This window comes from Carassius auratus, chromosome 14, assembly GCF_003368295.1.
Source record: "Carassius auratus strain Wakin chromosome 14, ASM336829v1, whole genome shotgun sequence".
NCBI lineage: Eukaryota > Metazoa > Chordata > Actinopteri > Cypriniformes > Cyprinidae > Carassius > Carassius auratus.
The window spans coordinates 1,141,311-1,169,227 of NC_039256.1; the positions used below are offsets into that span (position 1 = coordinate 1,141,311).

The following is a 27,917-nucleotide window of genomic DNA, read 5'->3' on the forward strand; positions in this document are numbered from 1 at the left end:
GCTGCTGGGGATGCACAATAACGTGAATAATGAAAATAGTTGCAAAACAAAAGCAGGGCACTTTGTTATGATAGCAATCCCCATGAAATACCTTTATGACGCCTCCAAACCATTCACAGTGTTAGATTTGAAGTGCACAAATGCATGCACGCATTACCCGGCTGCATCCCTACATCTAACAGTTACCTTAAGATCTCTGAGCTCGTGTCGCGCGCGGATCTCTGGGACGTCACCTGTTTGGCAGTGCGAGGAAAGGTTTTTTTTCATTCGATCCGCGGGATTCTCAGGTGTGTAGTACAAGTAAGTAGTGTTTTATGCCGATCAGGACAGACAAAGCGAGAGCGCCATCTTGCCGGATGGCTGGAGACGCGCTAAAATGGCGCACGCGAGACTCAAGTCAGCGCGCGCGCTCTGAATGCACTGAACGCGAATATGCATGCATGCACTGGGCGCAATTCATTTTAAATACCACAGTCCGCGTCCTCTCCGCGTGGCCATTAAATGCATTTTAAAACACACAGGAAATAAACATAAATAATGCATGCATGCATTCAATGCAAAGAATGTGCAGCATTGGATAAATTAGGGCATGAGTTTAATGATGAATCCCGGACCCATGCTTGCTGTACCGGCACGTGTTATGGTTATTGTGCAAAATCACGCCATGCATGTTATTACTTCTAATGTTATGAATGAGCCCAGCATGCCGAGCATCCACGCCCCTGCTCTGGTATCCACGCATCACAATACAGGCTTTGCACTTCAGACATACTCGTGGTTCACGCTGCAGACAGATTCATGCATGTGGAGGGAGGATGCTGTCTGCTCACTCTCACTGCTGCACATACCTGCAGATGTCGGTGGTCATCTCGTCCCCCTTCAAACCTGCGACCTCCTCTAAAATAGTATGACTTTTATTTCTGTAGATTCCCCCTTAGACGCAGACTAAGATTGCTTGATATTAAACAATGCCAGGATCCATGTTGCTATGATGGAGCTCCATGCAGCTGATTGGCTCGCTTTACCCCTTAAGTGTAAACCAACCAGGAAGAGAAACTCCCCTTTTGCAGGTGTATTCTTCATTTTACATCTTTAAAAATCAAGTCTGGTTTTATACCTGAATTTCTTGATCACTAAACGGTGATAATTTGATAAATAGAAATCAAGGGAACAAAGTGTTACAAATTAAACGGAAATGGAGTAGAAGGAAATAATTTTATTTTGAAGCAAATACAATGGCATTCATTTATAACTGACTGAGAGAAAAATGGGGAAAAAACAATGCATGATCACTGGAAGTTCAGACGAAAGCCCTTCTCTTGTTCCTTGCTGCGGCTTTCACACAGCTTTGAGACCTCCTCCACTCGCCTCCCGAGTAACACTGCACAGAAAAGTATATGATAAGAATACAAGCTAACACTCATAAAGCATTTCAGGGACTGAAAGTTTATTTTTTATTGAGTAAAAGCATGTAAAGCCAAACATATACCCACCAGAGTTCTGCTCTACCCACTGCAGGGAGTCCATATGTGCATTGAGGATTCTGCAGATCTGCTGAAGCTAAAAAAACAAATCAGTCATTCTTACTACAGATCACACAACGATTCATTAAGAGCTTTTTTTTTTTGAGAGCACGTTTTGCATACCGGGTCAGCGTTGTCAGCAGGACCGCTGGAGGTGTTGAGGTGCTCAATAATCTCTTTCAGATCTTGGGACATTCTCTTGAGCTGGGCATCTACATTTTCTGCCAACTTGTACCTGGATAAACAAGCTCATTCAGATACTCAATGACATCATACGAGGGAAATATGAGTCGCTGGAGTTCTTACGTTCTCTCTCGCTCTTCATCTGCGTTCTGCATGTAAATGGTTCCGCTCTGCTCCTTCACAGACTCCTCTAATGGACCCAGAAGGTCCTCCAGCTCTTTCTGCTGGGACAGGATGAAGTCCAGTTCCTGATCCAACCTGGGGTACGAGCACAAACATATGAGAAGCACACGGTTTAATATAAAGCATGCTTGGTGATATCTGAGATTGTGACTGGGTCAACTCTCCACTAAACCATTTAGTAGCTGCTGTGAACTGCAGAATAATGTACAGTCAGACATAAGGTCATAAGGGTCATTTTTTCTGAAACTGAGTTTTACACATCTTATGAAGTTTAATAAATAATCTGTTAGGATCATACAATATTTGGCCGAGATATAACTATTTGAAAATCTGGAATCTGAGAAAAAAATTTAATAATCGAAATAGAGAAAATCATCTTTAAAGTTGTCCAAATGAAGTTCTTAGACATGCATGTTACTAATCAGAAATTAAGTTTTGATACATTTACAGTAGGAAATTTACAAAGTATCTTCATGGAACATTATCTTTACTTAATATCCTAATGATTTTTGGCACAAAAGAAAAACTGATCATTTTGACAATGTATTGTTGTCTATTTTGCTCCAGGGTCACAAATATGAAATAGCATCACTCTGGTGCCATTATGGAGAGCATCACGACTCATGCGCATGGATTCCTCTGCTCGTAAACAAGGCGCAGCACATTCATCAGGATACTCTCCATAATGGCGCTAGACTGACTCAGAGAAGTGATGTTGAAATCAGGCCTCTTTTTTGTTTACTTTCCACACAAAAAGTATTCTCACAGCTACGTAAAACTAAGTTTTGACCAAGATTGGCAGTCTATGGAGGGTTAGAAAGCCTTCAGATTTAATCAGAAATATCTTCATTTGTATTGGAATGACACGAGGAGGGGTTTTTGGGTGAACTATCCCTTTAATGCTCCTCCACCAATAAATTACAGTTGTGTGAATTACTTTGAATGTTTTTCAGTATAATACAACTTTTTAAATGAATTAAAGCACTGATTACCTTCGCTGGTCCAGTTTCACTTTTTCCATATCTTTATGTAAAGCAGTTATCTAAAAGAAAACACAGAGAACACTCATCACTGGAAACCTGTTGCAATATGGTTTCAGTCAGTGTGCCATCAACACTAGATCCAGGTTTCTAAGTGAATCTAACCCAACAGTACTTCTAACCACGCTGTATAATCATAACTCAAAATGGGAAAGTGTCAGGTTATAAGCAGCCTTGTCTGTGTCTGTGGGTGAACACATTAGTATTACAGTTGAAGTTTAAAAAGTTGAATACATGCTCTCATAACGGGATGTGTATATACATTTTGCATCTGTTGCAAAGACTGTGTATGTGGCAGCAGTGTGCTAAAAGATGATTGCATTGCTCCACCTTCTCTCCGTTCTCCACCAGCATGCGGTCCCAGGCGTTGACCTGAGTGGCCTGCTGAAGAAAGTGTCGCTCTTGGTCTTCTAGTTCTGAGCTCCACTTGTTAATCAAAGCCTCCAGCTGAGCGTATGACATCACTGGAGCAGTGCTGATGGAAGACAACAAGAATGTGGATATGCAACTCACCAGAAGAAGAAAAACAACACACACACACACAAACCTCCCAACAGCTCTGTACCTGGTTGTGAGGATGGTGGAGGAGGTGGATGTGATGGTGGATGGTGCAGTGGATGCTGCGGTCTTCAGTGCCAGAGAAAAGCCAGTGGCTGCAGTGCTAGCAGCGGCTACAAAATACACAAACACAGGCTCAAACCATACAAACAACTGAGAGGAAGATGATATAGTGGCACTGATTATTTGCTCAGTGTGTATTGATGAGCAAAGGCAGTGTGTCGGAATAAGAGAGGGCACCTGTGCTCATAGCAGGAGCGGTTCCTAGAGGTTTCAGAGACAGGCTTGTGGGAGCGATGGATGCTGAACTCATCACAGGAGCCACCGAGGCCATCGACGAGCCCACTGACAGAAAGAGAAAACCCATGAGGATCTCTTTAGCATTGCCCTACACCTTCTGGCCAATTAACCTACTAAAGTAAATGTCCTTGACCTAAAACTTGATGCTTTGTCATTTGTTTGCTTGTTATGGATAGGGCATGCTTTAAATTCTGTATTGTTGGGATTACAAAAAGTTTGACTTGGAAAAAATATAATACTATTGGTACAAAAATAGAATAAAATGGATTTTTTTTTATTCTTGTGTTTTGTTTCATTAGACATTGTGTGATAATCTCTGTAAATACCTCTGATGTAGCAAAAGCAGGTTTTTTTCTTTTAGCTTGGTGTGAGCAACCTTTAAAACAATGCTCACATTCAAAGTAGAAAAAGTGATGCACTGCAGCCAAAAGAAATCAAGCTTGCCTAAATTAGACAACATAACTTTGAACAAACCTTCTCTCTATATATATCTACAGGTGCTGGTCATATAATTAGAATATCATCAAAAAGTTGATTTCATTAGTTAAATCCAAAAAGGGAAACTTTATTATATTCATTCATTACACACAGACTGATATATTTCAAATGTTTATTACTTTTAATTTTGATGCTTATAACTAACAACTAAAGAAAATCCCAAATTCAGTATCTCAGAAAAATAGAATATAACTTAAGACCAATACAAAGAAAGGATTTTTAGAAATCTTGGCCAACTGAAAAGTATGTACATGAAAAGTATGAGCATGTACAGCACTCAATACTTAGTTGGCGCTCCTTTTGTCTGAATTACTGCAGCAATGCGGCGTGGCATGGATTCGATCAGTCTGTGGCACTGCTCAGGTGTTATGAGAGCCCAGGTTGCTCTGATAGTGGCCTTCAGCTCTTCTGCATTCTTGGGTCTGGCATATCCCATCTTCCTCTTCATAATAACCCATCGATTTTCTATTGGGTTAAGGTCAGGCGAGTTTGCAGGCCAATTAAGAACAGGGGTACCATGGTCCTTAAACCAGGTACTGGTAGCTTTGGCACTGTGTGCAGGTGCCAAGTCCTGTTGCAAAATGAAATCTGCATCTCCATAAAGTTGGTCAGCAGCAGGAAGCTGTGTTGACCTTGGACCTCAGAAAACACAGTGGACCAACACCAGCAGATGACATGGCACCCCAAACCATCACTGACTGTGGAAACTTTACACTGGACATAAAGCAACGTGGATTGTGTGCCTCTCCTCTCTTTCTCCAGACTCGGGGACCCTGATATCCAAAGGAAATGCAAAATTTACTTTCATCAGAGAACATAACTGTGGTCCACTCAGCAGCAGTCCAGTCCTGTTTGAAGCGAGATGCTTCTGACGCTGTCTGTTGTTCAAGAGTGGCTTGACACAAGGAATGTGAAGCTGAAACCCATGTCTTGTATACGTCTGTGTGTAGTGTTTCTTGAAGCACTGACTCCAGCTGCAGTCCACTCTTTGTGAATCTCCCCCACATTTTTGAATGGGTTTTGTTTCACAATCATCTCCAGGGTGTGGTTATCTCTATTGCTTGTACACTTTTTTCTACCACATTGTTTCCTTCCCCTTCTCCTCTCTATTAATGTTCTTGGACACAGAGCTCTGTGAACAGCCAGCCTCTTTTGCAGTGACCTTTTGTCCTCCTTGTGCAAGGTGTCAATGGTCGTCTTTTGGACAACTGTCAAGTCAGCAGTCTTCCCCATGATTGTGTAGTCTACAAAACTAGACTGAGAGACCATTTAAAGGCTTTGCAGGTGTTTTGAGTTAATTAGCTGATTAGAGTGTGGCACCAGGTGTCTTCAATATTGAACCTTTTCACAATATTCTAATTTTCTGAGATACTGAATTTGGGATTTTCCTTAGTTGTCAGTAGTAAACATCAAAATTAAAAGAAATAAACATTTGAGATATAAGTCTGTGTGTAATATGTGACCCTGGAGCACAGAACCAGTCATAAGGGTCAATTAGATGTTTGAGCTTTATACATCATCCGAAAGCAGAATAATCTTTCTGTTGATGTATGGTTTGTTAGGAGGACAATATTTGGCCAAGATACAACTATTTGAAAATGTGGAATCTGAGGGTGCAAAAATCTAAATATTGAGAAAATCATCTATATGTGTTCATAAAATATTGCGATATTTTATTTTTCTGCAATATGAAAACTAATTTTTTTCTTACAAACAAAAACGGGGTGAGCACACTTACATTCTCATTTAAAATGATTTAAACATCGACACCATCGTGTCAATTGATTAATATGCGTGAGGGAGAGAGAGCAAGACAGCGTTTGTGTTGTTTGAAGACATTTAGCGTGCGGCCAGGGCTCTTTCTCTCTCCTTTCTCTCATGCCGGTGACAGGTGCAATATTTGAAAATTAATAATTATTAATTTACTTTTTAAATTACATTTATATCTGAATATATGCCAACCTATAGACTTTCAAACATCTAAGTGTCATGAATTAATATAAATCTGTGTACAAAATGACATATAAACATATTTTCCTATTGTATTTTGCCTGAAAACGCTTCCAGCACGCTTGCGTGTCACGTGAAAAATAGGCGTCGGTTCTATTTCTAGCATGCACGCGTTTTCCGCGCGGCTCGGGTCTCACGCAGGCAGTCTACAAGCTCTAACCTGTTAACATGAGAGCCAAATTAAAAACAGACACGCCACACAGCTGAGACGCTTGCGCCACGCATCTAGTGTGGCGCCGGCCGCGCGCTCGCGCTCTCTCTCTCTCTCTCGCGCGCGCGCTCTTTGGCCCATACAGTTAATGAATAACGGATCAACTATGACAGCCTACATCTTACATCCTGCGATGTGACTATCGTGGATTCGTACATCGCGATATCGATGCTTAAACGACACATCGTGCAGCCCTACTTAATATCCTAATGTTTTTGGCACAAAAGTCAAATCAATAATTTTGACCCATGCAGAGCATATTTGGCTATTGCTACAAATACACCTGTGCTACTGATGACTGCTTTTGTGCTCCAAGGACACATATTATGTAAAGAGAGGGCAAAAATTTTAGTTATTACATACACAGTCAGTGGCAAGAATAAGTTTGTGAACCCTTCGAAAATATCTGGATTTACGCATCGAATACTCAAAAGTATGATCTATCTTTATTTATAAAAACTAACAAAAAACACAGCTTTTCAATTTTGTATCAAATACCCTGGGCAATCTTTGCAATCCAAGGTATAGGAAGTAAGTGAATTCTGTCATTTTTAGATCATCCTTTAGCAGCAAAACCTCTACTGAATGATTTCTGTAGCCGCTAATAAATTTTTTTTACCATCCCTCTAATTGTATCATTATTCCTGGGCTTGATAGCACAGCCCTTTCTAGGTTATGCCCCAGCATCTGACTCATTCTTTAGCTGGTATCACTTGTGTGCTTTGGGTCCTTGTCTTGTTACATCATCTAGCTGCTCTAAAGCTTGACGTCATGAACCACAGCCTCATATTCTTCCAGAAGATGTCTTCATACATGTGACATACACTCACTAGCCGCCTTTCCACTGGCGAGCTTAAGCCGGGCGTGCTAGTGCGTGCCAGGGCCAGTCGCGTTTCCACTGTCACTTCCAGGGCTTGATCGTGCCTCGCCGGGGCTTCCTCGGGGCCAACGGCCAGGTTCTTTGGGCCGACGAAAGCCTTGGGCTAAAGCGCGCTAAACATTAACGTTACCATAGTAAACATGGTAAATGCAACCAGGAGAGATCAGACATCAGCTTCTTATTCTCTATCACAATTGGGTATTTATTTAACATTTTATCTGTCATAAGTCTCGTCTCGAGAGTTTAGCTCCACGTAGCATATCATCAAAATATAATAATGATTTTTGTTCAGGAGCTTTTAAAAAATAGAGAGCGTCTGCGCTGCGGATCATTTCAGAAAGATAACAGCTTTAACACCAGCATTAAACACTTTATAAAATAAGTTGAGCTCAAAACTCACTTTCAGTCAGCAGCGAGTGTTTGAAATAACTTGATCCAATGTGGATTATATTCACGTAAACAAGCCAGAAATATTTTAAGCGATGTAAAAGACTATGCACGCTAAACGTTACCATAGTAAACATGGTAAAATATGACCGCTTGAAGAAATCAGACGTCAGCTTCTCACGATCACAATTGTGTATTTATTTAGTAACTTATGTCATAAATCTCGTCACGAGAGTTCAGCTTCACGTTGCCTATCATAAAAATAAAAAGATAAAAAGATATTTTATAAAAATAAGAGATATTAGCATTCATTCTAAATGTGACACTACTGTGACTACAAATAAACAGACTCGACTGAATAAGCAGGCTATTTTCATAAGCATTAAAAATAAACAAATAAAATAGAAATAAGTGTATTTATGTGTGATTCATTTTGAGTCCTGATAAATTAAATCCATATGATCAATGCATCACTTATTCTATAGTTTAAACATCGATGCTTTTGAATGTGAATATATAACAAAGCATGCAAACACACGGCCGCTTTTATCATCTTCGTTTTGTGATCGCGCATGTTCCAGTGACTTATTTCTTATAGTTTTCTGATAACTTCTCTTTGTTGGGGAAATGATGAGGTTGCATGACGATGTTCTGAGAGGTGTGTAAAGGTCGTGTTTTAGTGACGCACAGCGGAGCTTCAGGCTCCACGGTGGAAACCCTGCGCTATTCTGGCCTCGGTGCTACTGGCCTGGGGCTATGAGCCCCGCCCGGCCCGCTTTAAGCTGACAGTGGAAATGCGGCTATTGTTCATTCAATTATTGCAAGAGCACAGATTAGGCCTTGATCTGATCACAGTCGATCCAAGATCTGTGTTTGGACCAGGCCCCAGGGTTCACCATCCGAGGGTTAATACAGTTTTGGGCACCAGATAAAAGCGAGGCAGGACTATAAGAAGTGTAAGAGAACTCACATGTGAATCCTGTGGCTGGTGTTGAGGCTATAGGAGCAGCAAACAGAGAGGACACTGGAGCGGTCAGGGACTGACTCTGTGCTGAGCTGATGGGAGCTGGGGTGGCTAAACAACAACAACAGAAGATGCTTTACATTCGCCAGTCTGTCTAGTATTAGAACAGCCACACTACAGATTACATACTGTACCTGAAGTTTTAAATCCAAAGTTAATTGCAGTTGTTGAGGCTGTGGAGGCAATAGTAGGAGCTCCAAGAGTCAGCCCTAAAAACCAACAGTAAAACAAATTAATAAGAAAGGCTGGACGATATGGCCCAAATTAATATCATGACATATTACTTAATTTCCATTGATACAATATAATCCTGATATCGATATGAACACTATTTTAAAAAGTCATAACAGTATTAATCTCTATAAATGTCTTTAAAAAAAAGAAAAAGAAATCATAGTATGTATAGTGCTCGGAGTAAAAGAGCAACAACAAAAGCTTGTTGCTGGAGACGGCTTATTATTGAAAAAGCAAACTGACTCTCTGCCAGCAGGAGGCGCTGTGAGAGCAGCAGAACCGGGTACAACTAGCAGTTCTCGAAACTTTTCAGAAGACAGTCTAATCCCTTCAGAGATACATTCATCCAAAACACCCACTATGTGTTATGATTTTGAAACATGCAAATAAATCAATGCATGCGAAAAACCCGTAATGTATCGAAATGCGTTTAAAAATCATATCACCATTACTGAGAAAAATTATATTGCGATACATATTGATATTGAATTATTGTCCAGCCCTAATAATAAGCAGATGAAAAAAGCATTTTTGCATATTTCCTTTTAAAGGACCAGTGTGACATTAAATCGCAATGGCAATAAATTGCAATTCGACAGAAGCTGTGATTGTCAAGCGTATCTTTCAGTGAAGCACGATTCTGTGATCAGCAGTAAATCTCCATCCGAAGGCCAGAGGGTGCTCTCACGCTGAAAATCAAAGTATAACCCGAAGAAGAAACCCAGGAAATCCCTGCTTAGAATACAATGAAATATCGTGTGCCTTAATTTTTCTGTTTAATAGGTCACATCATCTCACAGAAGGGTTTATTTCAAACACTAGATTGATGTTATGAAGTAAGTTTGGAGTAAAAACGTTATTAAATGTGGAAAATAAAATTCACCTGCTCTCAGATGGAGCAGCATTTACTACACAGAGCCTTAGTTCACTGGAAAGATACACAAACAGCTGTCATAATTGCAAACAATATAGTCGATTTCATAGTCCTACGATTATATCGTCTGTGATTACGAGTGATTTTGCATAGCTTGTGTAGTAAATGTTGCTCCATCTGAAAGCAGGTGATGGAGATTTACTACTGATCACAGAACCGGCTTTATTGACTCAATGTTCAAGACAATCGTGATTAATCACCTTCAAACTATCAAACTCCAAATTAATTTCAAAGATCCTGTGAAAATACTTTTTTTAATGTGTGGATATATTAAATCGAAACAGGAAGTTTGTCTGGCAGGGCCACATGGCAGGTGCATTAAGAGATCAGGAGCTGATGGTCAGTGTTACCTGTGGGTTGAGCCCCGATTGAGAGCGAAGGGGTGGGCTGTGCCGGGGCAGCGGAGGAGGCTTGAACTTTGGGCGTCCCAAAGCTGAACCCACCCAAAGGCTGCTGGGCTGCAGTGGTCTGAGTGGAGAGACCTCCAAAACTGAAGCCCGTCCCGGCAGTCGAAGCCCCCAGAGTCACACTTGTGGTCGCAGGCTGAGATGCTGCAGGTGTGCTGAGTTTTGGAAGAGAGTTACTGGACACAAAGACAGGAGCAGACTTCTCAAATACTACAGACAACTGTTCCACGGTCACCTTTCAGTGATACAACGGATCTAAACGACTCCGGATGAGCCTCAGCCACGTCATCTTTATAACAACAACTGATGAATTCTACAATTAAAAGCACTTACTCATTAGACAGAGCCCTGACAGAGCGTTAGACACACAGAAAGAAATATTATGCATTTTTAAAGAGCCACACAGATGGGAAATCAAAAATTAGCTGTATTACAGTGTATGATGTAGCTGTCCATCAGTGTAAACAATGTGCAAAGTAATTAAACCAAAAGTACACGATTTATAAAGTTATTGGCTTCTAAAGTAAGGAGTCGACTCTGAATCGCTGAAACGAGTCGTTATAGATTTCAAATCTTTTGCCCATCTCTATGTACGTCACTAGGAGCACTTTGCATAATAATCTCCGCCCACCGTCTTGAGAGAAACGAAACTCTGACCTGCCAAGATCTCACACGCCAAGATTTTAGCCTAACATTAAAAAACAAAGATAACCATAGATTTGCTCCAGATAAACCCTCACCCGAAAGAGAATCCTCCACTCGGGGCGGTGCTCTGAGGCTGGCCCCCGAAGCTGAATCCTCCCTGTGTGCTTCCACTGTTCTGCGTCGGCTGTGCGAGGAGTCCTGCGAGCTGAGACGTCTGTGGGTTCCCCGAAGTCTGCGTCTGGGGTTGGCTGGCCCCGAAAGAGAAGCCGCCCCCCGCAGGAGCGCTGGTCTGCAGCCCGAAGCCTGTGGGGGGTGCAGCGGTGGTTTTAGGGGCTCCGAAGGCGAAGCCTCCCGTCCCCGTCTGACCGAAGTTAAATGCCATAGTGCTGCAAACAATGAGAGAAATACAACGTATTGTTCATAAACAACTGTCATGATTTACTAGCAAATCTGTTTAATTTATTTTCCTTAATTTCAAGAATAGTGAGTAGCTAAGAGTGCACAAACACACATTTATATTATTTAAAAAATGAATTTCAAAGAAATTTTTATTAAAGATAAAAACAAAGAGATTGTGGTTGTGTCTAGATATTAGACTACAGTAAGGTTACTGTAGATGTGTGCAGTCCAGCCTAAATTCCTCCTGACTCTGATCCTAACAATGCTGTCATTAGTTTAAAACCCATGTGACGTAGTTAGCCCGCTATCATGACGCAATGTCCCAAAATACTGTCTCTAGGCTTTGAGAATATGATGAATCATACTGAATGTTTAAGCTAATAACTGACGTTACCAACGTTTGCTGCAAAACTAGCCTCTTTTAATATAATTAACGCTATTACAACCAACTGTTAACAAACTAAAGCAGTAGAGCAGCTTATGTGCTTCTTTGGAAATTAATATTTACCGGAAGTATTGTTGGTTTTCTTAAAACTGATGAATATCATAAACACCGCTCTGGTTTATCTTCAGCTAGCTGACAGTTCGTCGCATTAAGTTCACTGGATGTCCTCTTCTGCTCAATCACATCGCCTGTGTTATTACTATAATACTAAGTCATGCAGACGGAACACAATAAATAATGTGAAATAAAACACAATATATGAAGGGGAAAAACAAACACACACACACAATGAAAACTTACGTTCAGTACTTCACAGCAGCTCCCGCGCGCAGTGTGAGTGTGCGTCACATGCGCTGTGAGGACCTCTGCGTCAGCTGTCTAAAATACTGCCTGATCAAAACTGGTCTTTACAGCAAAATAGAAAGTCCAAACCAATCGCCTCATCAAATTCATTTGTTTGTTTGAAAATGTAGTTAGTGTGTAGTTAGATTTAAAAAAAAAAAAAAAAACATAGGAGCCATTATTATTTTTCCAGTTCACTGAGTCCAGGAGAAAGTTAAAACAAAATTATACATGCAGTGTGTGTTCAAATGGAGCAAAGTCTAATCAGAAACTCCTCCCTCTCAAAGCCTTTAACAAGGAAATGACTAGTTATTATTTCTTCTTTACTGAAAGATAAAATCAGTGCTGTGCATCAAAGGAGGACACGATAAATGAGATTTTCTTGAGAAGCTTTTGCACGAAATAGATTTTGATTGTAGTTATAATTGTTAGCCTATTTACTTTTCAAAGTAAAGTTCAGAAAGTGAAAGTAAATTGTAGAAGGAGAAGAGGAAATGGATCCCAAATCTGTGGAAGAGCTTTCTTGTCCCGTGTGCTGTGAAATCTTTAAGGATCCTGTTCTTCTCTCCTGTAGTCACAGTTTCTGTAAAGAGTGTCTTCAACAGTTCTGGAGAACCAAGAAAACTCAGGAGTGTCCCGTCTGCAGAAGAAGATCCTCAAGAGCAGAACCTCCACGTAATCTAGCGTTAAAAAACTTGTGTGATTCACTGAGAAAGGAGAGGAACGAGAGGCGCTCATCAGGATCTGAGGAGATCTGCAGTTTACACAGTGAGAAACTCAAACTCTTCTGTCTGGAGGACAAACAGCCGTTGTGTGTAGTGTGCAGAGACTCAGAGAAACATGTCAGTCACACATTCAGACCCATCGGTGAAGTGATCTCATCTCACAAGGTCAGACACATTTCTGAAATATTTCACAGAATTTCTGAGAAACTGCAGGATTTGTCTTTAGTCCTTCACCTTCACCTTCTGTTTATCCCCATTCATTCATTTCCTTCTTGAAAGCAAAGATTTTAACCTTCTGACATCCATTAAGTCACGGATCAAATAGAAGCTAAGCATTGCCAAGCTTGGATCATTTTTATTGATCAAATATTGTTTTGACACAAGAATGTATGACTTTTACAAACTACTTAAAGTTTCACAGATTTGCTTCTTAACTTGTAGGAGGAAGTGAACACAGCGCTGACATCTTTACAAAACAAGCTCAAACATGCAGAAAAAATGAAAGCAAAGTGTGATAAAACAGTTCAACACATCAAGGTGAGGATATCGAGTAAAGACTCAAACATTCACAGAGTTTGTGATGGACATTAGTGGAGTGAGTGTTAATGCAGAGCTGACTGAAGTGAATGTGATGTGATTTCAGTCTCAAGCTGAGCACACCGAGCGTCAGATTAAAGAGGAGTTTGAGAAGCTTCATCAGTTTCTCAGAGATGAAGAAGAAGCTACAATCACTGCACTGAGGGAGGAAGAGGAGCAGAAGCAGCAGATGATGAAGGAGAAGCTGGAGGAGATGAACAGACACATCTCTGCTCTTTCACACACAATCAAAGACACGGAGGAGATGATGAAGGACAGCGATGCCTGCTTTCTGAAGGTGACCACTGAACACAAAACAACAATCATTTACTCAACCAATGATCAAATTCTGTATGGAAGGAAACCTGTTATAAGTGTTTGATGAGATATTAAAATGTCTTTCAAACTCTGTGTTTCCAGAACTTCAGCATCACGATGGAAAGGTAAGTTTCTTCTCTCGGTGGATCTGAACTCAAGTCCAGTGCAGTTCTGATCCTGAATGTTCTTCCAGAGTCCGGATCTCATCACAGCCGGATCCACAGATGAGTTCTGGAGCTTTGATTCATGTGCCACATTACTTGAGTAACCTGCGCTTCAGAGTCTGGAGCAAGATGCAGGAAACTCTCCAACACAGTGAGTCTCTATCTGACACCAGTACATGATTAAATACTGCAGATAGAAACAAAGACAGACTGATTCACATTTGATAGAAATACAACTAATAATCACTTTAACTACTATGAAATTTGTGATGAATTTGAACTGTATTTCATAAGATCATTGGATCATACTGCAAACTCATAATGACTACAAAACAGTCTGTTCCTCAAGGTGTTTATGGAAATAGGTTTTTATTTCTAATCCCATCATATTTCATCATCTAATCTGATTTAATTCTCTTTGCAGCTCCATTGACTCTAGATCCAAACACAGCAGATAATTCTCTCACTCTCTCTTCTGATTTGACCAGTGTATCATACAGTAGTTTACGTCAAAATCTTCCTGATAATCCAGAGAGGATTGAGAAGTATGCATGTGTTCTGGGATCTGAGGGCTTTAACTCAGGGACACACTGCTGGGATGTGGAGGTTGGAGACAATACACTCTGGATTGTTGGAATAACCACAGCATCAAACCAAAGGAAGGGAGAGGTTTTCTTTAACTCTAATGTCTGGCGTGTGTCGTACATGGACAGTAAATACTGGTCACAATCCCCAGGTAAACCCTGGACTGTCTTCACTGTTAAAGAGAAGCTGCAGCGTGTGAGAGTTCAGCTGGACTGTGACAGAGGAAAGGTGTCCTTCTCTGATCCTCAAACTAACATCTGTCTCTGCTCATTCACAACAACCTTCACAGAGACCGTCTTTCCTTTCTTATATAATCGCTGCACAACTTCTCCTCTGAGGATCTTACCAGTTAAACTGATCGTAACAACAGAAAATCACAGTTAAATCTCTTTCTGCTTTTAGATCAATTAAGGTACAATAATCAATTCAATTCAAGTTTATTTGTATAGTGCTTTTTACAATACAAATCATTACAAAGCAACTTTACAGAAAATTATTTTTCTACAATATTTAGTAATAGCTTATAAGTGGTGACTGTCAGTTTGTGCACGTATGTCAGGATTTTTAGAAAAATGAATACAAGACATAGTCAGCCAGACGATGAATATTATTAATATTATTAATAATTAATAATTATTATATGATGCAGTCACACTTGTAGCAATATTTGTTAGTTCTGTTGTTTTCATAATTTTGCATTTTATGGTTCAACACTGTAATCAAAGGAAAAGGTTTTCTCATTCATCAATAAAAATCTACTCAAACTGTTTGTTCAAGATACTTTTATGGATTTCTTATTGTTTTGCATTTTATTATCGAACAAGAACAAATGTAGGGCAGGTCTTGGTCCTGTTCATCGGTTGTTGACTGGATCTTGACTGATTTTTGGATTTGATTGATTGTGATTGGTGCCACTGCAGAAGAAGCCCTGTACTTCCAGCATTCTGCAGTCCACTAGCTTCTAGCTGTCACTATGACAAATATCTGCTGCTTTGTTTAAAAAACCCTACATTAAAGCTGAAATACAGCCTGAATGATGACAACTATAACATACCATCACTAGACTAGAAATCATCAACTCCTTTTAATAGTTTATTTGACAGACTTTGTTTAAGTCTTCCCTTTTGTCACCAAACCCTTGCTCCATGTCAGTTTCGGTTGAAATTATTGTAAGTATTAGCATTATAAACATTGAATTACTACCAACATATGAAATTAAATTAATGACAGAAATTATGAATGTTGGTCAATAAATATATAACAGTTTGACAGTACTGTTTTTGCAGTATTGTCTTATATTAATGTATACGTTAAAGGAGACTAAACAAAAAACCTTTTTATTTAAAAAAAATAATTAATTAAAACATACAGCCACCATCTCCAAAATTATTTAATTATGACAGACACAACAATGCATCATATTCTAGATCATCATGTTTGTCGTGTGTTCCAGGGGATTAAAACGAACAGTATATACACTGAACAAAATTATAAACACAACACTTTTATTTCTGCCCCCATTTTTCAGGAGCTGAACTCAGAGATCCAAGACATATATAATATGTACACAAAAGGCTTATTTCTTTCAGATATTGTTCACAAATCTGTCTAAATCTGTGTCAGTGAGCACTTCTTCTTTGCTCAGATGGTGTGGCATATCAAGATGCTGATTAGACAGCATGATTATTGCACATGTAAATAATTTCATTCTTAAAATGACTATGATTTTAAACTTTTAAACTGAACTTCTAGGGTTTTCCAACTTGATTAATAGCTTGGTAAACACCAGCACACAAAATTTTTGTTTTATCAAATAAATAAAAAATACATGAAATCAGACCTGGAGCAATCTAGAAAAGTAATGGGTTGAAAGTCAAATGTCTCATGAGTTTCTATTTCAAATCTGAAGGAGATCCCATGAAAAATTAGATTCTTGCCACCATTTTTCTGATACTATATCTACTCCTCCCACCCCCCAAATATAAAAAATATTTACCAACTGTATTGAAGAGTTCTACACACTATTTTAGTCATTAAACAAACCACTGCATAGTTTCAGTTATAAAACACTAGACAGAAACTTAGACATCATATAAGTGATTTAATTGAGCACTAGAAAAATACAAAAATAATAATTTGAGTAAGAAAAATAAAAAATATTTACCTTTGTATGCCAATTACAGAACATCCTGAGATTGCTAGAAATGCAGCATTTACAATGAATTACAATGAAAATACATGCTGATGGCCAGTTATTAATGGTAATCAAAGAGATGCACCATAAAGTAAAAAAAAAATCACACTCCATTCATATAGATGACGTTCACATCACTAGCTGTGATTATACACTAATAGCGAGCTGATTTGCCCTCAAACAGATGGTAATCATGCAAAAATCAGGCACATTCAACAAAAAAAACACTCTCACATTTATAAAAACTGTTGAAAAATAAAACAAAGAAAAAGTCGATCTCTAAGTTCCGCCTCCAACATAAGACAGGTGCGTCAGAGTGTGCCACCAGCGTCACAAGAGCGACAGAGTTCAGATAAATAATCTTCCGCCTTTCACTTTCTTATTTGGTGGATCATCTCATTCTGTTTGTGGAACTGTACGCTATAAAACCATGCCGTTTCTTTTACCACCAAGTCACAGTTGCTGAGCATGAGTTATTCCATAACAGACACAAACAATACTGTTCCTAAAGAACTGAAACGTAAACAAAATAATTATCATCCATATTACAAAGTTATTACTTCATTCAGGGGCGTAGCCATCTTTTCAGAGGTGAGGGACAGAAATTACACAAACACAGACACATAAAACATTACGATATAACATTTCTGTAATCTATATAGCCTACCAGTCAACAGTTTTTTAACAGTAAGATTGTTAATGTTTTGAAAGAAATCTCTTGTGCTCACCAAGCCTGCATTTATTTGATCCAAAGTACAGCAAAAATATTGAAATAGTTATTCTGTTTCAAATAACTGTTTTCTAATTTTAAAGGTAATTTATTCCTCTGATCAAAGGTGTATTTTCAGCATCATTCCTCCAGTCTTCAGTGTCACATTAATCAGAAATCATTGTAATATGATGATTTGCTGATTATCAATATTTAAAACAGATGAGTAATTTTTTTTTAAGCATTCTTTGATAACTAGAAGGATACACAGATCAGCATTTATGTGATTTTTTTATTTTTTATAAATTATAGAAATCAGTACTTTTATTTAGCAAGGATTCTTTAAATTGATCAAAAGTGATGATAAAGACATCATTTTACAATGATTTCTACAATGATAACAGAGATTTATATTTCAGAAAATGTTGCTCTTCTGAACTTTCTATTCATCAAAGAAACCTGAAAAAATTCTACTCCGTTGTTTTCAACATTATCATAATACAAGGTTTTTTTCGTTTTGTTTTTTTTTAGTAGCAAATCAGTAGCCTATATCAGAATTATTTCTGAAGGATTGTGACTTGAGTAATGATGAAAAAAAATCAGCTTTGAAATCTGAAATAAATTACATTTTGAAATATATTAAAATAGAAAACAACTATTTTAAATAGGCTAGTACAAATATTTCAAAATTTCACTGATTTGCAGTACTTGGATCAAATAAATGCAGGCTTGGTGAACAGAAGAGACTTCTTTAAAAAACATTAACAAGCTTACTGTTCAAAAACTTCTGACCGGTAGTGGATACTATAGGCAACTTAAACTTTTCTCTAATCTCTAGCTTTTAATTGGCTTAGAAATATATAACTGCTGGACAATAACAAATAAAAATTTGTTTATATACTACAAACACTTTTATCACATAATAAGGCAGGATAGTTTCTATTGTAATAAATGCTATGTCAATTAGCACTACTTTGTTCATGTACTTTATTTATCACCTGCTGGAGATTTTTTTGGACTTTAAAAAAACAAAACAGCGATAGGTGGAGGCTTTCTGCGAATCTGGTATGTACTGCGTTTTCATTCTTTATGAGCTTTCCATTGAAAAACGATGCTTGAGGCTTAGATCTTTATAGTGATATATAGTTTGTCAAGATACAATTTGTCCCGATTCATTTGATCTATTCGTAAATATTGACACGTGTGAACATGGGGAGCTGAGGACCCCCGCGTTGGGGTCCAGGGTAAGAGGTTAACCCATAGGACAGCCCACAGATGCGCCATATGACACTGCCAATCCTGACTGTAAATGATGATGTCCTCTAGATAGGAAGCGGCATAGGCAGTATTCTGCCAGAAGATTTTGTCATGAGCCATGAAAAGTTTCCGGGGCCCCAAACAACCTGAAAGGAAGGGTAACAAATAGGTGTTATTCAAACAGCGTCGCAAAGGCAGTTTTTTTCTTGGGATAAGGGCGATAAGGGGATCTGCCAACATCCTTTGGTTAAGTCCAGAGTCAAATTGAAAACGAGTTGTCCCCAGCCGATCAAGCAATTTGTTAACCTGTGGCGTGGATAGGCATCGAATTTCGACTGCATTTACTTTTCATTAACTTTGCAACAATCCACACAGAATCGAACGGAGCTGTCCATTTTAGGAACCAAAACTATCAGGTTCACCCAATCGCTGTGGAATTCTTCTACTATCCTCATCTCTAACATAGTCAGTAATTCTCCATCTCAAAATGGTGATGAAATGCGTTAGACGGGGCAGGGGCGAGAACACTTCCGCAAACTTGGCTTGCAATTTTGCTACATTGGTGAGCTGGGAGGGCGAGAGGTGATCTACTCCTGGGGCCAGAGCGAGGTATTGGATTTTAGTGTTCAGCACTGGCCTGAGATCTTCCTCTTCACTTACTGCCGTTGCCAGCATCACTGGTTCCACCTCGCTCCATTTTTTAAGGAGGTTCAGATGGGAGATTTGACATGGCCCACTCCGGTCAGATCGAATTACCTCATAATTGAAATCTTCCACCCGCCATGTGACCTCAAAGAGTCCTTGCCACTTGTAGAGTAATTTCGAGCTAGAGGTTGTGAGCAATACAAGTACTTTATCTCCCAGTGTAAAATCACGTAATCTGGTTCCCCGATTATACAGCCAGCTCTGCTTGTCCTGGGCCTGTAACAAATTCTCCATAGAGAGCTGCCCCAAAGTGAGGAGTTTTGTTCTCAGGTCCAGCACATGCTGAATTTCATTTTTGCTATCCGAAGATCCCTCCTTCCAAGCCTCTCTCAGGACGCCCCACAGGGCTGGTGACAGTAAAGGAGATCAAAGGGGGGAAAGCCTGTGGGAGAATACCCTATGGAGGCTTGTGAGACCTAGCGCACAGCGAATAAGAGGGGTTCCAGCCATTTATCCAAATTGTTGCCGTCTTTGTGAAAGAACTTTCAACTCATGGTCTTTAACGTGTGATTAAATCGTTCCACCTGTCTGTCTGTTTGTGGGTGATAGATGCTGGTGCGGACCGATTTAATGCCCAATCATTCATAAAGTTTGTGTATTGTACATAACATAAGTGTGTGCCTTGATCAGTGAGAATCTCTTTCGGGATCCCCCATCAGGAGATTATACAAAAACAGGGCCTCCGCCACACTCTCTGTGGTAATGTTGCGGAGCGCCACTAAACCATTTAGTAGCTGCTGTAAACTGCAGAATAATGTACAGTCAGTCAGTCACTGCAAAAAAAATTAAAATAAATAAATGTGACCCTGGACCACAAAACCTTCATAACGGTCATTTTTTTCTGAAACTGAGTTTTACACATCTTATGTAAGCTGAATAAATAATCTGTTAGGATCAGACAATATTTGTCCGAGATACAACTATTTGAAAATCTGGAATCTGAGGATGCAAAAAAAAAAAAACCTAAACATTGAGAAAATCATCTTTAAAGTTGTCCAAATGAAGTTCTTAGACATGCATATTAATAATCACAAATTACATTTTGATATATTTACAGTACGAAATTTACAAAATATCTTCATGGAACATTATCTTTACTTAATATCCTAATGATTTTTGGCACAAAAGAAAAACTGATCATTTTAACAATGTATTCTTGTCTATTGTGCTTCAGGGTCACAAATATGAAAGGGCATCACTCTGGTGCCATTATGGAGAGCATCACGACTCATGCACATGGATTCCTCTGCTCGTAAACAAGGCGCAGCACATTCATCAGGATACTCTCCATAATGGCGCTAGACTGACTCAGAGAAGTGATGTTGAAATCAGGCCTCTTTTTTGTTTACTTTTCACACAAAAAGTATTCTCACTGCTATGTAAAACTAAGTTTTGACCAAGATTGGCAGTCTATGGAGGGTTAGAAAGCCTTCAGATTTCATCAAAAATATCTTCATTTGTATTGGAATGACACGAGGATGAGTTTTTAATTTTTGGGGGAACTATCCCTTTAATGCTCCTCCACCAATAAATTACAGTTGTGTGAATTACTTTGAATGTTTTTCAGTATAATACAACTTTTTAAATGAATTAAAGCACTGATTACCTTCGCTGGTCCAGTTTCACTTTTTCCATATCTTTATGTAAAGCAGTTATCTAAAAGAAAAGACAGAGAACACTCATCACTGGAACCTGTTGCAATATGGTTTCAGTCAGTGTGCCATCAACACTAGATCCAGGTTTCTAAGTGAATCTAACCCAACAGTACTTCTAACCACACTGTATAATCATAACTCAAAATGGGAAAGTGTCAGGTTATAAGCAGCCTTGTCTGTGTCTGTGGGTGAACACATTAGTATTACAGTTGAGGTTTAAAATGTTGAATACATGCTCTTCTCCGAAACAGGTGCATTGTAAGAATGCTGTCCCACCAAATCACTGATTCCTGCTTTTCTAATACCTATTAATTTCTATTTGAAAAGTTATAATTCAGAATGGGATGTGTATATACATTTTGCATCAGTTGCAAAGACTGTGTATGTGGCAGCAGTGTGCTAAAAGATGATTGCATTGCTCCACCTTCTCTCCGTTCTCCACCAGCATGCGGTCCCAGGCGTTGACCTGAGTGGCCTGCTGAAGAAAGTGTCGCTCTTGGTCTTCTAGTTCTGAGCTCCACTTGTTAATCAAAGCCTCCAGCTGAGCGTAAGACATCACTGGAGCAGTGCTGACAGAACACAACAAGAATGTGGATATGCAACTCACAAGAAGCAAAACACCACACACACAAACCTCCCAACAGCTTTAATAGTGAATTTTAAACCATTTAATAAAAAATACGGCAAAAATAAATTAATCTTCATCTTTTATTTGTATTATACTTTAAACTATAGGCTAACATCCACTTAGTCAAACGTTTCTGAAATTAAGATTTTTAATGTTTTTAAATAATTATCTTTTGCTCACCAAGCCTGCATTTATTTGATCCAAAGTACAGCAAAAACCATTACATTCTGAAATATTTTTACCATTTAAAAGAACTGGTTTCTATTTAAAATAAAATTTCAAAAACTATTTATTCCTGTGATTTCAAAGCTATATTTTCAGCATCATTACTCCAGCCACACGATCCTTCAGAAATCAGTATAATAATTTGTTTTGCTGCTCAAAAAACTTTATTGTTGAGAAAAGCAGAGTATAATTTTTTCAAGTTTCTTTGATGAATAGAGAGTTCAGAAGAATAGAATTTATCTGAAATATAAATATTTTGTAACATTATACATGACTTATCACTATCAATTTAAAGCAGAGAACTTCAAATCTTGCCCAAGAGATCCACTTTTACTGCAGAGTTTAGCTCTAACCCTAATCAAACACACCTGAGAATGCTAATCAGTGTCTTCAAGATCATTAGAAAATCACAGGTAGGTGAGTTTGATCAGAGTTGGAGCTAAACTCTGCAGCGCATTGGCCCTCCAGGACAAGATTTGAGGAACCCTGATTTAAAGCATCCTTGCTAAATAAAATAACATTATTTATCTCTTTAAAAAAAAGAAAGAAAGAAATCATAGTATAAATAGTGCTCTGAGTAAAACAGCAACAATAAAAGCTTGTTGCTGTAGATGGCTTATTATTTCAATTCAATCAATTCAGTTTATTTGCCAGACTCATGTCCAAAAGCCACGCAAGACAGGACAGATAAAAACTAACAAAACAAACAAACAACAATCAGTAAGAAAAAAAAAAGAAAAAAAGCAAATACAATAATTAAAATACATACAGACATTTCAGCCAATGCACTCTCAGTCTGGATGTGTACCTGTAGCAACTCACTAAGGGATTTGAGAGTGCCACCATGATACTGTTAGTAGACTCATCCAGACGTTGCATAAATTTAAACATCAAATGTCTTAAAAGTGCTTTCAATGTGATTAATCCTACAGATACAAACATCTGACTAGCACTCCCTCCTCTGGGAACCTTGAGTAAAATTCCTCCCTGCCTAACACCATTGGACACTCTAAAGGGGGCGGATATGCTACCCCCCCATTTGATATGCATCTGCTGGTAGGCATACCAATAGGCAAGAACCCTCACAATATACCCAGCGACTCCCCTTTGCTTTAGCTTAATAAAAAGCTGTTTGTGATTCACGCGATCAAATGCTTTGGAGGCATCAATAAAACATATGAGAATAGTGGAATTTTTAGACTTAGAATTCACTATTTCCTTAAGAGCATAAATACACATGTCTGTGCCATGGTTTGGCTTAAATCCAAACTGATTATCCAGGGAAGAGATATACCCACTCACTCTATCAAGGAGGATTCTTTCCATTACCTTGGATAAAATACTGGCCAATGCTATAGGTCTATAATTATCCAGGCAGCCAACTTTTCCAGCTTTGTCCTTAATAACTGGGACAAGCAGAATAGATAGCATTGAATCTGGAAGTATGCCATGGATCAACAAACCAGTAAAGTTGATTGCTAAGAGGGAAGCAAGCCTAAGACTGGCATTTTTCAGATGCTCTGCAGTTAATGAATCCATACCACATGCTTTATTGTTAGGTAATTTAGGTAATTGTTATGTGAAAAAAATATGCACCAAATACCTCATGTGTCAGAATACTTATTGATTCATTACTGATAGCAGAGTCTTCCACATGTGGATCATGTTTTAAACAATTAAAGAGGGAGCTATAGTGCTGTCTCCATATTTCAGCAACATCATTTTACTGGCCATAGAGTCAGCCCTCATGGCTTGCTCATTTCTAGATATAAAACGAACAGCATACTTATATCTGGCATTGGCAAGCTTTTTATTCTCAAGCTCAGGGCCCTGCCTAGGTCTCCCAGCCAGGGCCCAAAGCTTGTAAGCTTCCCGAGCTTCAGTGTGATATGGTGCTACATGCTCATTCCATCCTGGTCTAATATTATAGGCCCTGTTTCTCCTGTGTTTTTGAAGAGGTTTACCACCCTCCAACAGAGCAGCCCCAACATCATCATACATGACACATAGATTACTCTTGTGCTCCTCAATCTGACAGTTGACATCCTTACACATAATAGCTTCTCTGGGCAGATAAACATTACTTAGATAATGGTCTGTATTAGTATAATAAGCCAAAAGATCCTCTTCAGAAAGAGTTGACCAGTCTAATTTAGTACTCACATTACCACTGATAGCATTGTTGTTGCTGACTGTAGATGGTAATTCTTCAATGTTAATTGTGAGGGCCAAAGGTATATGATCTGTTATTGTGACCCCATACTTAATACCCATATTCTCTATGGCTGCATGCCCATTAGCTGTACTAAAACAATGGTCAAGCCATGATATTGAGTGCCAGGCTTCACTTATGTATGTATAACTGCCTGTAGGCAACAGTACTCTACTTGATAAAGTGAAGTTATTATCTCTACACTCTTCATTGATATCAGCATTCATATCCCCAACAACATATACATTGCAGATGCTATTGTCTTGAATAAAAGCATTTATAAAAGCCAGTCTATTTAAATATTCAACCTCATTCTCACTAGACTCATATGGAGTATAAACATTTAAAATAACAAAATTATTACATTTATAAGTATATTGTATACCAATACACCAGTCAAAATCAAGCCTGATTGGTTTTATCACAGCATCAAGCTTTTTATCCAAGAGCACAGCCACCTCACCTGGGATTCTGCCTCTGACTATTGAAAATGCAAACTGACTCTCTGCCAGCAGGAGGCGCTGTGAGAGCAGCAGAACCGGTTAGAACTAGCAGTTCTCGAAACTTTTCAGAAGACAGTCTACTCCCCTGAAATACATTCATCCAAAACACCCACGATGTGTTATGATTTTGAAACATGCAAATAAATCAATGCATGCGAAAAACCCGTAATGTATCGAAATGCATTTAAAAATCATATCACCGTTACTGAGAAAAATTATATTGCGATACATGTTGATATTGAATTATTGTTCAGCCCTATTAATAATCAGATGAAAAAAGCATTTTTGTGTATTTCCTTCTAAAAGGACCAGTGTGACACAATGTGATACAGTGTGCATATTAAACTATAGGGCTTCACAATTGAAAATTAAATTGCGATTCGACAGAAGCTGTGATTGTCATGCGTGTCTTTCAGTGAAGCACGGTTCTGTGATCAGAAGTTAATCTCCATCTGAACTCAGAAAATCCAAGTATACCCGAAAAAGAAACCTAGGAAATCCCAATCGCTGCAACTGAATAAACTGAAGATTTAACTGCTTTCGTTGATTCAGTGTGACTAGTAAACACACGACTACAACAAAACATGTGTAACAGGTTATTACTTATAAATTTTGGACTTCACTTTATGGACCAATTAGAAGATCAGAAGATTACTATGTTCGACTACAGAGGTGGAGGGCAATTGCTGAGGGATGACAGGAGACCACGGCTGCGTTCAGACCCGACAAAACATTGCACAACGTTTTTTAAACAGAAACAGTGATGCATTGAACACACTGTTCTGATGACACAAGAGTTGCTACTATAGCAGCTGAGAAGGCCATTCTTTGTGTTCTTTGTGAAAAATCTTCGGAGACATCTATGTAGCCTCACACACTGACTTTATTTGTAGTTCATACGGTTTTAATACCCTGTATTTTCTTTCTAATTTTTCGGAAAAGTACTTAATTACCATTGTTTATTTCTATACCAAATGTCATACACTTGCAATGAAGCTAAAAATATAAACAACTACATCATTATGTTGATATCCTATATTTTTACAATAAAACTTACAACAAACATGTCTTCTAATATCCTCAGTTGTTGCGTATACCGAGTGTGTTTCCTAGTTCTGTCCTGTCTTGTCCGTGGATTGTTAAATCATTACTGCAACTGTGAGTTATATTGTCATTGGACTGTGTATAATCCGGCTGTGCCTGTTTCCAGAGTACCTGTGCAGCGCCTGCCCTTGGCTATTCACACCGCAAAGAGCTCCAGGGTACTCTGCTGGGGAAACATGAGGAGGATTTATACGCCACGAGACGTGCTGTAGAACCAGCAGTTCCACCACTACCGCCATGAAACCGCTGCTTCAGCCGGATGGCGCGACCCTTCTGAGCCACGCATAAACTACCCGCCGTGCTACTCTGGTGAGCCTTTACAATGCCGAGCCTTTCTCACCCTTGCGAGCCGTCCACTTATGCCAAGGATCGATCTAAGGTGGTTTATGTGATTTCTCTTCTCAATGGACAAGCTCGAGAGTGGGCGGCAGCAAACTGGGAGGCACAGGTAGACTGCATTTTTAAGTTTTCTCTGTTTAAGGAGGAGATGATCCGAGTATTTGACCGATCGGCACATGGTGATGAAGCATCCCGCCTCCTATCCACCTTGCGCCAGGGGAAGAGGTCAGTCACAGATTTTTCAATTGAGTTTCGTACCCTGGCCACTACGAGTGGATGGAACGGTCCGGCACTAATCTCCCGCTTTCTTGAGGGCCTGAACTCTGAGATAAAAGATGAGGTCTTTGTCCGAGAGGTTCCTAACAATTTCGACTCCCTTGTCGAGCTGGCTCTTCGCATCGAAAGACGCTTCGATAGGTGACTAAGGGCTCGCGGATTGGAGGCTTCGTTACTTCCCTCTTCCTCAGCGACCTGCCCGCCACTGCCCTCTGCTGCTGATCCCGAGCCGATGCAGCTAGGGGGGCTTTGCATATCTACACGGGAATGCCAACGCAGGATTATGGAACGCCTATGCATGTACTGTGCTGCCTCTGATCACTTTGTCTCCAGGTGCCCAGTAAAAGCCAGCGCTCATCAGTAGGGGGAGGGCTGCTGGCGAGCGCTACATCATGGGTCTCTCCGTCTAAGTCCTGCACTTCCCTTCCCGTGCGTGTCCGCTGGCTGGGATCATCTGTTTCCTGCTCAGCGTTGCTTGATTCGGGGGCGGAGGGGAACTTCGTTGATGAGACTTGGGCTTTAAAACAAGGTATTCCCCTCTTAGATTTACAAGACTCCACCCCCCTGGTAGTTCCCTTCCTAGGGTGCAGAGAAGGACTTCACCATTGACTCTTACTGTTTCAGGAAATCATAGAGAGACTATTTCTTTTTTTCTTTTTCATTCCCCATTTACTCCTGTGGTTTTAGGCCACCCATGGTTAATTCTCCATAACCCCCAGATTAACTGGGCGGAAGGCACTATTCTTTCTTGGAAATTGTCTTGTCATGTCGATTGTCTGTCTTCTGCTGTGCCCCCTGTCTCGCCCGTAACTGTTTTTCAGGAGGAGCCAGGTGATTTGTCTGGAGTTCCGGAGTAGTATCACGATTTGCGGGAGGTCTTCAGTCGTTCCCGGGCCACTTCTCGAGAAATACCTTTCTCTCGAGAAATACCTTTCTGACTCGCTCAACGCAGGTAACATCGTTCCTTCCTCATCTCCAGCGGAAGCTGGTTTCTTCTTTGTTAAAAAGAAAGATGGCTCCCTGCGTCTCTGCATAGACTTTCAGGGTTTAAATGATATCACTGTCAAGAATCGTTATCCATTACCACTGATGTCATCTGCCTTTGAGGTCTTGCGGGGAGCTAAGATTTCCACTAAGCTCGACTTACGTAACGCCTATCACTTAATGCGTATTAAGGAGGGGTATGAATGGAAGACCGCGTTTAACACGCCCCTAGGGCACTTTGAACACCGGGTTCTTCCGTTCGGATTGGTAAACGCTCCCGCGGTTTTTCAAGCCTTAGTCAATGGCGTCCTACGGGACATGCTCAACGTTTTTGTGTTCGTCTACCTTGATGATATTCTGATCTTTTCGCCATCACTCCAGGTGCACGTCTAACATGTTTGTCGTGTTCTTCAACGTCTACTAGAGAATCGACTTTATGTAAAAGCCGAGAAATGTTCTTTCCACTCCCCTCAGTTACGTTTCTGGGTTCGGTCATCTTGGCAGAGGGGATTAGTATGGACCCAGCTAAGGTCCAGGCGGTTACCGATTGGCCCG

General features: G+C 39.6%; 3 protein-coding genes across 10 annotated transcripts in view; 1 reads left to right on the forward strand and 2 right to left on the reverse strand.

Moving 5' to 3' along the window:
* Positions 1-990, reverse strand: part of LOC113113384 (transcriptional regulator ATRX-like) — a 49,931-nt gene extending 48,941 nt beyond the window's left edge. For 2 of the 4 annotated variants that reach the window (XM_026279531.1, XM_026279530.1), the window contains exon 1: positions 849-990. In XM_026279531.1, the coding sequence (XP_026135316.1) occupies positions 849-868 (20 nt within the window). In that variant the 5' untranslated portion in view covers positions 869-990. Of the gene's footprint in view, positions 1-186; positions 414-848 lie in introns of those variants that run through there. The other 2 variants (XM_026279532.1, XM_026279534.1) reach the window with 1 other exon arrangement.
* A 206-nt stretch (positions 991-1,196) lies between these two features.
* Positions 1,197-27,917, reverse strand: part of nup62l (nucleoporin 62 like) — a 33,660-nt gene continuing 6,939 nt past the window's right edge. Inside the window, exons 1-13 of one of the 5 annotated variants that reach the window (XM_026279539.1) lie at positions 12,162-12,299; positions 11,113-11,403; positions 10,316-10,527; positions 8,932-9,006; positions 8,744-8,848; positions 3,728-3,832; positions 3,495-3,600; positions 3,260-3,404; positions 2,882-2,931; positions 1,830-1,964; positions 1,647-1,758; positions 1,494-1,560; positions 1,197-1,381 (exon numbers count right to left, since the gene is read on the reverse strand). In XM_026279539.1, coding sequence (XP_026135324.1) covers positions 1,290-1,381; positions 1,494-1,560; positions 1,647-1,758; positions 1,830-1,964; positions 2,882-2,931; positions 3,260-3,404; positions 3,495-3,600; positions 3,728-3,832; positions 8,744-8,848; positions 8,932-9,006; positions 10,316-10,527; positions 11,113-11,399 — 1,491 coding nt within the window. In that variant the 5' untranslated portion in view covers positions 11,400-11,403; positions 12,162-12,299 and the 3' untranslated portion in view covers positions 1,197-1,289. Of the gene's footprint in view, positions 1,382-1,493; positions 1,561-1,646; positions 1,759-1,829; positions 1,965-2,881; positions 2,932-3,259; positions 3,405-3,494; positions 3,601-3,727; positions 3,833-8,743; positions 8,849-8,931; positions 9,007-10,315; positions 10,549-11,112; positions 11,404-11,924; positions 12,069-12,161; positions 12,300-27,917 lie in introns of those variants that run through there. The other 4 variants (XM_026279535.1, XM_026279538.1, XM_026279536.1 and 1 more) reach the window with 4 other exon arrangements.
* On the forward strand, positions 12,422-15,113 carry LOC113113388 (nuclear factor 7, brain-like). The gene is made up of 6 exons (XM_026279542.1): positions 12,422-13,093; positions 13,370-13,465; positions 13,572-13,802; positions 13,925-13,947; positions 14,016-14,137; positions 14,411-15,113. The coding sequence occupies exons 1-6, from the start codon at positions 12,698-12,700 to the stop codon at positions 14,953-14,955; spliced, it is 1,413 nt and encodes a 470-aa protein (XP_026135327.1). The 5' UTR covers positions 12,422-12,697; the 3' UTR covers positions 14,956-15,113.